The 16,946-nt window shown below is 39.1% G+C and overlaps 1 protein-coding gene across 5 annotated transcripts in view; it reads right to left on the reverse strand.

The window, feature by feature from the left end:
• The window catches only part of ELMO1 (engulfment and cell motility 1), a 304,600-nt gene that overhangs the window by 23,801 nt on the left and 263,853 nt on the right, over window positions 1-16,946 (reverse strand). For all 5 annotated transcript variants that reach the window (XM_030231869.2, XM_050971394.1, XM_050971395.1 and 2 more), the window contains one exon: window positions 5,400-5,563. In XM_030231869.2, the coding sequence (XP_030087729.1) occupies window positions 5,400-5,563 (164 nt within the window). The remainder of the gene's footprint in view (window positions 1-5,399; window positions 5,564-16,946) is intronic.

A 16,946-nucleotide genomic window follows, 5' to 3' on the forward strand; every position in this document is an offset into this window, starting at 1 on the left:
AACACTTGCTATAATGCATCAAAAACCTTTTTCCACAGCAAATAATGCTCTTTCATCATAGGATCCCTGTGAAGCTTATTTTAGGGTCTGTCACCTTCTGTTGCATGATCCTATGCTGGTATACTTCTCTAGCACTATTATTTAGGGCAACACAAGAAGGCTAGAACACTTTGAAACAACAATAAAAAGTAGGGAGCAATGCCAATGAGCAAAACTAATTACCAGTGCTATATTCTTGTTCTTAATTTCATATATTTTGGTTACTTTATTATTATCAGAATTTGTGGAAATTCTGATAATAATAAAGTAACCAAAATATATTGTAAATATAATAAAGTAACCAAAATATATACCAATATACATTTCATGACTAGGAAACACCCAAGGATCCAACTTCATCTTTGCACAGGAATGCAGAGACCTACAATACATCTAGAAATAATCTTTTATATCCTTCAGAAAACCCATTTTCTCCACCTTACTTTGATATGAGTTCAACATGTCAAGAACTAGGCAGAAAACATACGCACATAATATTTAAAGTTTAATTTCATACACCATCACATGGATACACAGATGTCTGAATTCATCAGTTATATCCTCACTTAGATTCATTAAGAATACATAAAAGACAGGTTTAAACATCAACTCGACAGCAAGCCTAGTAAGATTAAAAAGGAATAACTGAATGTGTAGAAGATTTATAAAATATGAAGTTTGTCAGAACCATAATTTTGCATTGCTGTGCAAATTGGGTAATACCAGAAATCATTCTGTCTGGCAGTATGTTCCAGCAATCATCATCAAAAGGAGGCTAAGCTGTGGTATCCCATAGAGACAACAAAAAAATTTTCTCTTCTTGAAAACTTAGGAAGCCCATTCTCTGCTGATTTCCACACTCATTTGGATCCTATGCCTTTGATCTGCCAGACCCCCACTGAAATCACTGCCAATCCTCTGCTACAAAGATCAAGCCTTTAAAATAAAATGCCCTGTATCCCCTAGGTGTTGACAAAATAATTGGATGCATAACCCACTGCATATTTACAAGCTGTGAAAATCTAGCCGGTCAAAAACCCAAGGAAACATTGTAACTATAGAAACAGGCCATCTTTTGGAAATGTGTTATTAGTCCTTTAGGACTTGAATTTTCAAGCACTGTTGTTTTCTCATTGGGATCTAAGATATAAATATGTTGAATGGTTAAATACTGTGATTAAAATAATTTTGTGCTTGAATAAATGTCTTGCCTTTACTGAGCTTGTGAGTTTCTCTATTCCTCAGGTAAAACCTGACAGCAGGGGCTGAGGATAACAGCGTTAAAACACAAGTGTGGATTACTCAGCAGTTCAGGCTGCTGACTAAATTTCCAGCTGGACTAATTTCAAACATTCAAGACTCATATAAACATCAGTTTGATAGTTAGGTAGTTCAACTCAGAAACTGGACGGTTATCATAAAGTAGGTGTTAAAGATATCATAACATTGTATTTGTAAGACACTGCCAAAAAATCAAAAATGAATGGGTCACCCAGCAGATTAACATCTGAACGTTGGCTCAAACATTCTGTCTTCTGGCCTCTAATGCCCCACCTGCCCTTAACAAACCAGAGGAAGAGAAGGACTTTTTAACCAATCCAAAATGAAACAGGTAATCCTCTTTAAAGTACTTCAGCGCCTAAGGCAGACTTTGCATGGGAGAAGGGCTGGTAAGAAAGAAGGGACCTTTGGGTATGTTCTGGAGGCCCCCTGCACACATATATTTTTGCTTCCACAGTCATGAAGCTCAATGTGCTACTGTCTTCTGTTTGATGGTCCTTGAACTTGATCACACAGAGGTTGTGGAGACAACTCACTTTTCCATGCAGAAACAGTCTCTAGTAACTCTTGACTTAGTGAAAGCCTGTAAGACCATCGTCCCTTGCCATGGTGACTTCCTGCACTTAATGTCCTCAGCAGCTCATGCCAACACATGGTCACTCTGACTTGTGTGGTTTTCAGCCATTTTTCCGACATCATGACTCCAGATACCTTTTTGCAAGGTGATCCTGCCACTCAGTGCTCCTCACTGTCAAGGTTTCTGTTGCACCATTTTGAGGTGACAGAAATGGGTCAGAACAATCAAACCAACTCTATTTCCTTCTGAAAGCCATCTGAATGCAACAAAGTTCTGTTCCTCATGATCAGTGTCTAAAGACAGAAGGGTTAGGAAGAAATCTTTGTGCAAGAAGTATGTCCTCCTGCCTAATTTTAAAACCCATCAGGAACAATCAGCTAAAGGAAGATCATAAATGCAAATACATTTTGTGAATATTTATTTATTGTCCCTCAGATGACATTTGCTTAACAGTTTGTGCTTTGTGAAGAGAGAGAACAGACTTAAGTCTAAGGACACAGTGACTTTAAAAACTGCCAGTAGTTTCCTACAGTCTTTCTGGCCCATAAGAAGGTAAAATATTTGTGCACTGGTGAGACAGAGAGGTGGAGGGAAACACACATTAATATATATGACTGCTAATTTTGTGATCTCAGTGGTCTAAACAATGGAAGAAACACTAACAGCAGTTACTTGTTTTTAAAATATCTGAAAATCATTAGAAATTATTTTCAAGTTTTTCACATTAGACAAATTCTTCTTCAGCACCAGTTAAACTGTCTCCAGCTTTTACCTTTCCAGCTTATAGTCAAGACTCACTTGTTAGTGGTTTTCTTTCCAGGATGGGGCATATTACAGACATTTAAATTATTACAATGCAATGGGGGAGTAATCCCAGAACCAATTTCATGTGTTTTGTCCTTTTATCTTTCTGGCATCTAGCTATGCTCCCGCTCCTGATCATGCATTAAGAGCAGTAGTGACTCTTTCTAACATTGCAGAGAAATATGCAGGATAAAAAGCAGAAAAGCATCCAGACACCTTCCTCTCTTTCCCTGTGTGTTGCTGATTTTCACACAGATGTTACTTAGTAATGGCTCCCTAGTTGCCATTAACTCGCCTTCAACCAGCAAGTCCCTAATTGCATGCCAAATTTTTATCGAGAATTAACCCATCTCTGTTGCCATTTAATTTGTCAAGGAGATCTCTGGTCCTCTATAGATCCGCAGGATTTCAAGCCAACGTTTTCTACAGCCATTCAAAATGAAACTGGGATACTTTAACATTTCATTATGGAATGGCATTTTGGATGACCAATAACGATACCAAATCCCTGAATCTATTCTGAAGGACTTTCTATTTTTCCTAATCAAAAGTATATATTGATAAAGCTTTTCTTCACATGATACAACAATGCTCATATAAAAGAAACAACTAATCCTTGCAAAACAAGGTTGTAGTTATGAAGATCTAAGGCAACACATTCCAGTTTACATTCAAACACAACTTCACTGAAGCTTCTCTTATCCAGCAGCTTGAATGCTTAAAACCATAGTGCTTCATACAATGAATAGAAAAAGAAAGACTTCTATCATGTTCAAGGCAGGAAAAGCCATTCCCTGATTGCCATATTCTCAAGCAGAATTAAACAAGGTCTGCTGATGTTACAGGCACCATTGTGCACAATCTCTTTTAGCATATCTGCAGGGCTTTAACATATACAGCACAGCCACGATTGCTCTTTTCACTCACTCTCTTTCCCTACAATGGGGCCATGATTCTGTACTTCTATCAGCTGTGCCATCTATGCAATTTGACAGAGTTCAGTACAGGGAATCAAATCAAAGCACAAAATGAAAGGACTGTTTCTTTTCACAGTCAAGAACAAGTGATCATGGATGTAATCAAAATGCAAATGCATGGAGTTAAATCTCTGCAAATGCAGTTGTGATTGCTTAAACACCTTATCGATTTACTTAGCCTTTATAGCCCTTAGGCTTAGCCTTTATCCTGAACTTGAAATCATTCTCTGGTAACACTTCAGTTGCTTTTAACTATTTCTGTTGGCTGTTTCACTTGCTCCATAATGGGGAAGGAGACTCTGCGCTGTGGCAGCAACTAGCCAGAGTGGCACTGTAAATGAAGAGCTTGCACAGAGCATTGTCAAGTCTTTCAGTGCTGGGTGATGGTGTAAGAGAATATAAATAATTGACCTGTATCATACTTAAACTGTTGAGTCATAAGGAAAGCAGAGAAGATGAGAGGCTTTGGTGATGAGCTTTGCAGTTCTGAGCAGCTTGGAACTGCTAAATGTTGCAGGGATTTGCAGGGGTTTTCTGAGCACTGTCACAATACAAAACTAAGTGTAACATTTGTAGATTTTTAATTGATGCATTACTACAAGTGACATTAGTTCTAATTGGGCATTAGGCTGCATCTTCTAACAAACTGTAAACATAAAAGAAGTAGTCCCCCTTTGATCCACACTGGTATGGTTAAAATTTAGTTTGTAATTCTATTTTGCTTACACTTCCACTGTTGCCCTGCTGCCCCTGGAGGAATGTGTCCCCAGAGCTTGTACTTAGATATCTGTATCCTTTAGAAACAAATCCAAATTAATATCCTGCTTCTGAATCCTGGAATGCTCTGGTCAAAATCCATTTCTATACTTTTCCTTGGAAAAGAAGATTTAGAGTATCATGAGCTATTCCACTTGCAACAGTCAGGATTTCATGACATTTCAGCTGATGCTTCTGGAGTCCTCACCGTTTCTCAGCTGATATCAAAAGGTTCCTGCTATTCTCAGTACAACATTTGCACAGCACAGAGTCTGCATCTGTCCTGTGCCATCAGTTCAGCCACAAGCCCAGACCTGGCACAGAGCCAAGTGCAGCCTCCACTCCTCATATAACAGAACAAAGAGTATTCTGAGAAATGAGAAGGAGCTATGGAGGCAATATTAGCCTCCCATACTTTGCAGTAAACAACAAGTAAAGGACTGGCTAGCTGCCTGAATGTTGCTATTTACAAATAAGTAAATGAATGCTTGTCATTAACACCAATTTATAATAACGTTATACACAAGGAGAACTCTTTTGGAAAGTTTGTGTTTATTGGCTCCTCTTCTTCTGGGCTTCTCCCTGTCTTACTCAGAGAGGCCTTGAACAGAAGACAAAGTAGTGGTGTTTGATTAGTTCGACTTCATTTTGAAAGACACTACTAGCACCAAAATCAGGCTCACAATCATGCAGAGCTAGGAAATGTCAAAGCACTGTTTCATATAAATAAGCCAAGTGAACTCCTGCTGGGATTTGCCCAATCTGGTTTCACTGGACTCAAGGAAAAAGTTATGATTCCCAGCAGAAGAAAACATGTACTTTAAGCAGATGCCTCACTACTGCTTTTGAGCACAGATCCCTGGACAGCTTTTCTCCTTGGGATTCCCCAGAAGAGCTCACTAATGTCATTCTCCCTTGTTAATCCTTCCATGAAAAAACGAGTGGGGAGAGAAGGCAATACTTACAGGATTGGACGAGACTGGAAATCTTCCTGGTTCATTCTTTCAGACTGGCGTATTTTCAGTATTTCTGTGTAACTGAGATTCTGAAGTTTGCTCTTGAATTGATCCAGGGAGCTAGGCTTGGTAGTGAGTGCTCTCATTATCTGTTCTTTCACTACCTGCATTACCTGCAGTTAACAAGGAAAGAAAAAGAAGCTGTGTTAACACTTTCTGTGTATTTGTTTCAAATCTTATTCTGGGTCACACTAAGGTTTCTAGGTACAGAACATGATTAGCCTATGTTTTCTCTTAGACAATTTTTCAGGAACATAACCAGCAAATAAGCCAACTTCTGACAGGGCATCACAGCCTACATCAAAAACTCATCTGCTCTGTGGCAAAACTGGGGTTTTTTTTGAGGGTGGTGGAGAGTTGCTAACTGTCCCATTGCTTCCTTTTATCCCTTAGTCCCAGAGGCAATGGGCACACACTGGAACACAGGAAACACTTTAAACACCCTTTAAACCCCTTTGAACAACAGGAAACATGTTTTCACTGTGAGGCTGACCAAGCACTTGCACAGTTTTCCCAAGGAGGTGATGGATTCTCCATCCTTGGACATGCTAAAAACTGTCTGGACATGGTCCTAGGCAAATGGCTCTGCGTGAGCCTGCTTGAGGGAAGGCTGACCAGATGATTTTCAGAGGTTAAACCAACCTCAACCCCTCTGAGATTCCGTGAGAGCCTTACACTGCAGGCACGTTGTGGCCATACACAGTGAAGGAAAGAGAACTCACTGAAAGACACCATTAGTCAGGGAAAGAGAGAGATCACTTTGCCAAGTATATTGCAGGATTGCTTTTGAATAAATGCCATAAACAATGTAAACCAAAAAATGAGAATGAAGGATGGCTAGGCCAGAGCCATCTATTCTGCATAATAATTATTTTTTCAGGACAAAACTGTTGAGACACAGTTAACTAAGGAGAATTGCTTGGATCTAGTTCAGATAAATATATATGAGAGATTACTCTCTCTCTCTCCTTAATCCTAGACTAATTTCCTTGGGGATGGTGCAAGTTACACACTTCAAAATATTTATCTGACGATGTGCTTAAATTTGCTGAAAGAAGAATTAATCATACTCAGAAAGGTTCATCTCACCCAAATGCAAAAGCTAAAAACCAGAAGGAAATGGTTACAGTGCCCAGTATCAAAATGGTAATGACAGAAATCATCAGGTACACAAACAGAAGGCAAAGCTTTTATGGTGCTGGTAATTTTCCTCTATTCTTTCATCTTCACCATGCATCTTAAAACAGACATTCAGCCCCTCAGAGGTTCCCTAATAATTCCAAACCCTTCTATTTGCATATAAATATTTAGTTGTTTCACATGTGTTGCCTCAATCTTCTAACTCATTGCCTGCACTGCTCTCTATTTTTGCTTCCTGAGATGTACCTTCTTTCTCAAATGAGATCTAAGCACTTATTTTAACTGGTCCAGCTGGTGAAAGTAAGCAACTAAAGAACTGAAGAATTACTTAGCTGGTTTACCAGTGAGAAATAGTACTTCTCTGCTGAAAGAGGAACTCCTGACTGGCACCTGACTGCTCAGAGGAATTAACACCTCCTCGCCTGCATTCGCAGTGCACTCACTAGTCCACACCAGTCCAAGTAGGAAAGATGCTATCACCTCAGAAATGACAAACCACTGTAAAGCCCAAACAACCTGAATGTTGATGGATCCTGCCCAACAAGGTGAGTGGCAGAATTCTACTGATTTCACTGAGTCTTGGTTTAACAACTAAAAGGACTTATGTAATGAAGAACGTGTCCACAAAGGAATCATCCTCAAAGGAACAGCTGGAAAGAGTGAAACAGATAATTCTAGTGCCAAGTTGGATGCTTAAAAATATGTTCTGTCTTCCTCTTTCTGCCTTCTTGACAATGATTACCTATCACTGCTAATTATTTTTAAATATAAATATAATGCTGCAATCACTTATGCAGGCATGTAATTTCAGTTTCATGAGTTTGTTCAAATTTCTATAGAGATCTGATTTTTTGTTGCTTACGTGTAGATTTAGTTTCCTAAATTCAGGGACTCACAATAGGGAAGCCGTCTCTTACAAGCACTTTTTCTCATAAAACAAATGGACAAACAAATTAATAAAACTGTATTTTAAGGAATTGCATGCATGAGGAATTGTATTCCAGTCTGATCTCTAAGCCATCCACATGAAGTAGCTCTCATTCTTGGCTAAGCTCTGAAAAGGAGATTCAAATTCAGCAGATTTGGAGCTCTGTCACTTAGGCTTATTTGCAACACCCTTTTCTGTAATTCATTTTTAGAGTTAACATGCAAACAGTGAAAATTCCTCTTCTCTGCTGTTGTGTGGAAGGTCATTCATGGGGTATCATGAAAGAGCCCCTTGGTCTAGAGGCTGCCCTTGCCCCTGAGAGAGAAGGCAGGAAGTGTATGCCCCTGGGCCAGCACGTAAGGGGATGATCTCTTGCCTTGTAATGTTTATAGCCAACACTGTTTAACTGGCTGGCCAAAGTGTCAAAGCTACTGCTTCTAGTGAGTCTTCTGAGCATTAGGGAATCACTGCCAAGGACTTCTAATCTGTTCAATTTCCAATGCTCAGTTGCCAGCCTTTGATTACTGATCTCTGAGAGGCAGCATCAACCTTTCCTCCTCATGTATCTGACCTTACAATGAAATTAAATGTATTCTCCACTCAATGTGATTGCACATAGACACTGTAGATAGTTGTTTTAATTACATTATGCTTTTCTACTCTTACTGAGAAATGAGTGTTTCAGAGGAGGCATTTGCTTTAAATCATGTGCTTTTTAGCTGACGGCCTCTTGTAGGGGTAAGAGAATCCAAGCTCTGTGTTGCAACTAAGAGAGGTAAATTCACTGAAGACATGAAGAGAAAGACAGTAGGAAGAAAACAACAATTTTTTTTTCAATGAAACACATAGAACTTTATTTCCCAGATCACGTATCCATTTAACATTTCTACAGCTAGTATCCTGCCATGACATGTTTTTCCTCAAGCTGTTTTTGTCTAGTATGTTATATGTTTTGCTTTTGTGACCTCATCTTTGTCATATCATATTCTGACTACTTTCCAGCATTTATCCCCTCTCCTCTCTCTCTTTCTTGCCATGACAACTTTTCCCTGTGCAAATAAAGTCAATTCTTCCTGGATGGAGCAGAGGTCTGAACTTGGGCTTTACAACAAGGGGTCAAAATTAAAAGAGTGAGAAGTTGTTAATACCAAAAGGAGTGGTTTATCAGGGCCAAACACTACACCAAGTTTCTCACTGATCTTATTTCAGCACCTTGCTGCAGCTACAGAAAGCACAAACCTCTCTACTCTACTTACCCCATACTGATGCAAAGCTTGCTCTTGGTACTGACTAGAGAAGCCAGGCAGCCCTCTCAGACATCCACCATTAGCCTGCAAGATTCTGGAAATTTAAGTCTGAGCCTTCCACTCACCATTCCTTCTACAAACTCACAGCACCAATCTTTTCAGAAACCTCCTCCAGAACAGCCTGAAGGCCCAGATGTTCACAACAACCCATCTGGGATGTTACCCAAGTGGTAGTGGCTTTGCACTGAAAAAGGGTAGGTTTGGATTAGGTATGAGAAAAATTCTTACTGTGAGAGTAACAGATTGCTCCGTGAAGCTGTGGATGCCTCATCCCTGGAAGTGTTTAAGGCCAGGCTGGGTGTAGGACTTTGAGTAAGCTGGTTAAGTGGAAAGTGTCCCTGTCCATGGTGGTAGGGCTTGAACTAGATGATCTTTAAGGCCCCAGATCACACCATGATTCTCTGATCTATGGAGCACCAGACAGGAGATGAACCCTTCTCATAATTTCCCCACAATATCAGCATTTCAGTTGGATAAGCACACCCTTTGATGTGCAATGACAGCAGCAATAACACATCTGGATGTCATCAGAGAAGTCTCTAAGTTGTACCTCTTGTGTTTTGGGGGAGTTGTTACACTGATTGCTGCTTGGATGGCTGACTCAGGGGCTTGGGTGTGTCAGCATGTAATGCTGACCTACTGCTTTTAATCTTGACAGTTCACCTTCCTTCTGCACAGACAAGACTTAGATATAAATAACCCACATGACAATGATGTGCTTAGTTGGCTCAACATTATCAAGTACTGCAAGGTGTGAGTCCCCCACCTGGCCCTCATTCACTAGCTTTTTCATGTGACCATTTAAAAATCATCCAACCAACAAACAGGGAACTGGAGGAAAGACATCTCTTTGCAAATTGGTTGTAAAAAATTCATACTTTGCTTCCTTCCAATCTAAATGTTCCCGAAAAAAAAAAAGTAGCTTGGTTAATACAAGTTAAAGAATGAAGGTAGAAACAATTTAGTGATTGAGATCCAGCTTGATCATGTCAGTGTCACAAAGAGATTTCCTTCAGTTAAATCCACAAGGCAGGCAAAAACAAGGTTGTAGAATGAAATAGCCAAATCACTCTTAATGAACAGTGCTTACTGACAAAGGAGGCTGTAAAGAAAATTTAATTCTGAAGGGAAAGGAACGACTTCAGTTTACCATCAGCCTGTCAACTCCTTTAATGAAAATTTTACATGTTTAATGTGTGCAGCAGGTAATTCGAGACATTTTTTTAGACTGTTCCAAAGGAGAAATTGTTACAACTAGATCAATGGTTATGTTTTCAGAGTACTCAGCAGAGTCATCCTGAGAGGCTTCAAGGTCCTTGGAAGATAATTTAATGGTAATTCCCCCCACCCCCCACCCAATCTCCACATATTGCTGTCTGTGAATTCACTACACCGGTCTCTCAGTCACAGCCTGTACCAAACATTCACTCCACATTACTTTAGAATATTAATCTAAACATGCCCTCCTACACAAGCAAATTTAAACTTAGTGCTGGCACAATCTAACCATTGACAAGAGACTCCAAAATTCCAGCCCATTACTTCTATTACAGTCTGTGTACTCTGGAATTACAAAAACTCCCCAGTTTTCAATCTTAGCTATTCCAGAATACAAGGATAGTTACTGTAGCCAGTGATAAAGAAGCAACTCTAAGCTGTCTGGATGTACGTAGCCACAGGAATAATTAAGTTGATTCATTTTCAGGAAGCAGGATGAGAAAGCAGCTGTCAGAGGATTTAGCAGATATAAGCTCTGATACATTTTATCTCTTCATTTTTCTGGAGAATTTAAAACCCATTGCAAAAAAAAAGTTTGTGTTGCTGCAGTTTTGGCTTGCTTTTCTTTCTTTCTTCCCTTCCTTCTTTCCTTTTTGCTTGTGATTGTAATTTCCAGTATGAACCAAGATATTTTTCAGTCTGCAGAAAAGAGACTTGAAACAATGCAATGGGTTTGATCAAGCTGAGCAGTCTGTACCATGCAGGATCAGTATCAGTATCCAGTTCAGCAGTGACTATCATTTTGCAGAACAAATGAGCACACCTAGCAGATGTGACGATGGTGCTGAGAGATAGGAGATATGACAGCAGTTCCACACAAGGTGTTTAACAGGTCTATAGCAGGAGTCAGAAAACCTGATGCTGTAGCAATACATCAAAATGAAATCTTGTTCAGAGCCTCAGGACCCAAATAATTGCCTGCCCTCTGGTGAGGAAAAGAGAGAAGAGAACTTGAAGAGCCTGACCTTGCACTGGATTCCAAGATACAGAAGTATCTTGGAAGTGGATTGGCAAGTAGCAAAGAAAGAAAAGGCTGAAGACTGAGTGATCACAACTGTTTTACATTTCAGAGAACTTGATTTTTCTGCTTTTTATTTTCCTTTGACTAATGAATCCCAGGTGGGAAAACAGACTGGAACCACACAGTTCCTAGGAACTGATGGGCTGAGACTACTCTTAATTCAAGACTATGGAAGAGGAGATAGAGAGTTATTTACATTCTTTTGAGAAAGATGGAATAAGAACATCAGGGTCGTAAACACAAGACTAATGAGCACTGTGAAACAGGGTGTGAGAGGGAGGCTGAGAAAAAACAAGGAAGGGGTCTGAGGAGTGCCTCCATCTGAAGAAGCTGAAGTAAAAAGGTTGAGTTCCCTGCAAGAGATTCCCAGCTTTTTTTTGTGCTATTGCATTGTGAGCACCTTGTAAATTATGTTCAGAGGAAATGGACCACTTATTGATGAACTCCATCATATTACATCCCTGGGCCACTCCACCTCGACAGGAAAGGTCTATGGCCACAGCTTGACTTGGCACTTTCCAAAAGCTCCCAGAGTTCTGTTAGCTGCACTGATGATTTTTCCCTTGGATACACAGAATGTGATGGAGAACCACTGGATAACCATGGAGGCCCCCACTTCTCTTTTAACATTACTGTTTATTTTCTCAGTTGAATCCAGTAACAGAAGCTTTGGCTGGGAGCAAAAATCATCTTGAACTTAATTGAGAAAAAGACAAAGAGCTGTCACAAAATTCCACTGAAGGGTAATATGGCTAAAGGAATGGGCAAGAAGATGATTTTTACAAGGAATGGGAACAGACTGCAGTATACAAAGGAAAATGAAAGCAAGCTAGTAGGAAGGGTGTCATAAATTTGGAAAAGTGACCAGAGCAGGAACAAAGCTTCCAGGAGGGAGTATCAGCATGAGGAGGAAAGCATCTGGAGGATGGCTTGCAACAAAATAAATAAAAATGGGGTCAAGTCTGAAGAAGAACAAAAGAGGGTATGATAGAAATTGTGTTTCATAGAAAATGAAGGCTAAAGGAAAAGAAGAAATGAGATTTTATTAGAAGTTCAGTTAAATGGAAATAGGAAAACAGAGGGTAAAATATGAGGGAAATTATATATTTCTAAAAATATGGCTCAGGAAGCAGCTGACTGAAACGAAATCTTCCTTAAGGACTGGCCTGAGGAAGTTGAGGATAAAATTAATAGCAGCAGAAAGGGAAATGAACAGCAGTCCTTTACAAACTAGAAATGCAAGTGGGTTTAGAAGCATCATCAAAATACTTGAAAACACTCTCCATAATTTCTTCATTTTGATAAAAGACAAAGTGCAACAAGTTCACTGTCTTCTTTCAGGACTAAAATCACAGGCCAGGCACAAATGCAAGAGTTCCATTCAAAACAATCCTAATCCAAACACACAGGTCAAATATCATTTGCTTGGGTAACACTGGGCTGAAACAGGAATGGCTGATAGACAGGAAACCTCTTCCTCATGTTAAGTATTTACAGAAAACTATTTGCATCAGAAATAAGGATTAAAATTATTTTCCTGTTTGTGCTTTGTGCCTTGAGGTAGACACAGCAAGAAATAAGCGCTGTGTGACAATGTTTCTGCCCCAGTAAAATGATATACAAAGTTAATATGACAGTTTTTGTAAACTTTCTTGTTAGTTAATTGAAGTCTTAAGTCAAACAATATTATATTATTTCCCCCAATGTCTGACAACCTCCTTTGGCAAAATAAAACATGCCCAAAATCATTTGTGGGTGGCATTTAATCCAGGGCTTTGCACAGACAAAATGTACTGATCTTCTGAAACAAAATGTTAAGTGAGGGGAGGGGGGAAATGAGGAGATATTTGTATCCTTAGTCATATACTAACATAATAATTACATGTCAAATAATATGCTTGTAAATTCTAATGAAAAACAATATGAGAGTTACCCATGATTAGGAACATACATTTGGGTGCTGCTTCCCTTAATTACATTAAATGGCATATACTAAATGAAAATTAACTTAATATATTGGCAAACTGCTGGTTCTACAGGAGGAAAACAAGGACAGGATTCTATCAGACAGCTTTTTTCCCCTAGGAAAACATAAAAATCAAAGAACCCAAGTCCTACATATTAATGATTAATAAAAAAAACCTCTTTAAATAGGTAGAAAAACAGGAAAAGTGGCAGAACAAATTTTTGAAAAAAGTCAAACAGAAGGGTCTGGTATCATTGCTCAGTACATCTGATAAATGGAAAAACCTGTGAAAACAACATTACAGCTTCATATCTTCCTATTTCCTTTAGCTGAGACAAAACCAAATAAAGGTGTGGCCAGCTGCAGAAGAAAGACCTCCAGGCTCCTTCACCAGCTGAAACCACTGTGCTGAGGTCCCTCCTGTCTGAGGTATGTGTGGCCACATGGGACTGCAGGCAGTGCAAGCCTGCCACTGTCCCTGCTTGTGTTGTCTCTCTCCTTGTCTTCAGTCAACTCCAGGGACCCTCCAGCCTAATTTCTAAAAGGAAGGGGAGCCAGTGCACCAAGTTCATGTATTTTTAATACCAAAAGAAATGGAGTTCCTTTGTCACATAAGTGACCAACAAATAAACCAGCTAGCACAAAGCACCTGGCAATATGAGTACAGCTCTGCTACCTTTCAATTGCATGCCTCTCCTCCTTGCTAACCTTGTCCCAAACCTGATAGACCTGGAAAATCCAGCCAGTGTGTCCATGAATTCCACTTGTTTTCAGTAGCAGATTCAGCCAAATTTCCCCATGAACATTTTTCACAGAGATTTGCCTGTGAAAAATGTTCAACAAACAAACACTCTGTATGCAAAAGCTCTGCAATTTTGCCAAGCTAAAACCTACATAGAACTTATGTAATACTTTCTGTTCCTTCAGCAAGTCAAAAAATTGTCTCACCACTCAAACAGTAAAATCTCTTGTTTAGTTAAAACTATCCCTTCACATTTATTCTGTTACTTACATGAACAAAGGAAAATAAGATATAAATGGAAGCTGGAAATTTCAGCTTTTGTTTTCTGGACCTGATACATAAAAAAAGTGAGGTTTTCTGGACCTCACTTTACCATGTTTATAACTCCCTTCCTACTAGCTTGCTTTCATTTTCCTTTGTGTACTGACATAAGTGACTTTTACTCTTTCATTGCTACTTTCTTATTTTCTTTATTCTTTGTTTATTTTTGGGAGTTGCATTTTATTAGAGAAGTGAAACTTCCAAAAATTTCTACCTAAAAAAACCATGAAAAACTGAAAATATGGTTTTGGATTCAGTTCTTTGAATTAGAAAGCTAAATTGCATATTTAGGCTTTTCTGATGAATGCATAAACCCAGTGTTTGGTATGCTCACGTTAGACTATTTCATTCAGTCCCACTATTTGCATGCCCTTACAGTTAAAGTAAATGATCAGGCTAAGCATCTAGGAATTATGAAAAAAGCCAGTTGTTCAGATGTGCCATGCCTCTAAATGAGCCTACGTGTTATTTTAAATCATAATTTACAACAAAAGTAAGCTGTAATCATTTTTAGGTAAAGCCTTGTTTTCATATTCATGTCCCAGAAGAAAAGTGAGCTGACAAACGTGCCTAAGGAACACCAATTTTTTAGCACATCTCATATTAATAACTGTTTCTAGTGATAATTACATTGTTATCAGAGATTCCAGCATGTGCCACAATAATAAAAATCGCTGCATGATTCACAGAAATAACAAAGCAATGAAGGGGTTAAACACATTGTAACTTGTGAGATGCTAGCTAGAGACACTATTCTGTAAGTCTGCTGCTCACAAATTACTGATTTGACAGATCATAATAAGTGCTGTCAGGACTATTACAATCCAAGATCTGCTTGGAACTGCCAAACATACACAAAATGTCTATGTCCAAGAGAAAGGAAAAAAAGTGTTTTCACTGCCATTTTAAAATGTTCTGAAATAGCTGACTAGTACCTTCATTAGATTTCTGCCTCAGGTAGTTATATCATTACTGTGCTAGTCATATAAATAAGAACAACACATATTATTTTTCCTCCTGATCTGTGGCAGGTAACCAAGACTATAAAGAATTCAACCAGACTATTCTTAGAAGAAGAAAATGCACAGATGACTTGTTTTGCCATACCTCATTTTAAGAACTGCAGTGGAATGTTTTATGGCTTCAGAAACCTGTATTTTTCATTGCTGCAAAGGAACAATCTTTTCTCCCCACAGATCAAAGGGAAGCTTTTTTGGGATCTACATGCAGTACTGGAAAATAAACTACTCCCCAGGACAGAGAGCAGTGATTTATATGACACCTAATACTAACACCAACAATTCAAAAGCATTCAGTCACCTCCCTGTGATTACAAAACCGATCTGCTAGCCAGGGAAGTTGGGAATGGAACAAACTACTTAGGTTACCCAATGCTTTGGGAATATGATAGACTTCCAAAAGCACGGGGAAAGGCATCCACAGTTATCTGAAATCTTAACTAAAGACATATATCAGTAATCAGGACTTGTCCCATTGCTCCATCCCCTTCGCTACATGCATAGGAAGCATCTGAAAAAAATCTCACATTTTTCTCCTCCAGTGAATACTATGTCAATACCACATTCTCAGTTTATTTTTTCCCTCTCTCCCTTTCACTCATATTAAATCAGAGCCAAAGGATTTTTTCTCACAAAAGGATTAAAACAAGATTGGCTTCAAGTTTACTTCCCACTATTGATTTGAAACTACCAATGACATACACAGGAACACATCGATCCTGCCTAGGAGGCTAAATAAGGTCTTAAAATAGTGCTATTTCTAGTAACCAGCTAGTGACTTATGGGTGAATAAAGGCTCACAATCTTCCAGTAATGAAAGATCCTTTCTCTGATAACTTGAATGTTATCACTGCACTTTTTTCCATGCTGTCACAAATCACTGCACCTCTTTCCATATTGTTAATCCACATTTCCAATCAGCCAGCAGACTCCTTCTTTCCTACAACTCTATATTATTTACTTTATGTTTTTAAGCAGGATATAAATTTAGAATTAAATGCAAGATATTTGTTTTCCCTTGAAAGGTTAGATTCAGATTCTGTGCACTTCAGACTGCAGCAGTCACCAAAAAAAAAAAAAAAAGGCATCACACTCATCCCGCAACCCTACTGCCTCATATGTGACTACAGAAAGGATTTACTTTGGTAAGTTTGCTCAGGTCCAGAAGGAAGACAAATGGGAGATGTCATGCTAGAGTGAACATGGCCCAGGTGCACAGACATAGTGTGTCCAGGCATTTGCTTCACGAGTTGGTGACAAGGAGACTGGAACTGAGGTTACAGATATAAGGAGGTTAATCCCCCTACTGATTCTTTGCCTCTGTGGAGTAATTAGAGGGCAGAGTGGCATGTGAGGCAACAACAACAAAAGTTTTTGTAAAACTTTGCTACTATTTTACCCCAGTGGAAGTTAGGCAGGAAGGGGGAGGAAACGCCTGTAAGGGAAAGATTGGTGGCAATGATGGAACCTGTGCTTCTGCATATGAATGGTTCTCAGAGACAATATGCTAGAGGCAAGAGGAAACTACTGTGTAGAGGCAAGGCACACAAGGTGGAGAGGGCTGGAGTTATTGGGGCTGTAAAGTCAGAGGAAGGAAATATTCAGGGAGGGAAAGGTGATGATGGCCTAACTTGGAAACAACTGGGTGAAACACATCTAGAATAAAATTCTGCCTGATTTTTAGGATAAAGGATGTAAGCATGGATGAAGCTGGCATCAACACAAAATGTTTTGTTTTCTGTAAAACAAGATAAACGCAATATTTAAACACCTG

The sequence above is a fragment of the Serinus canaria genome, chromosome 2, assembly GCF_022539315.1.
Source record: "Serinus canaria isolate serCan28SL12 chromosome 2, serCan2020, whole genome shotgun sequence".
NCBI lineage: Eukaryota > Metazoa > Chordata > Aves > Passeriformes > Fringillidae > Serinus > Serinus canaria.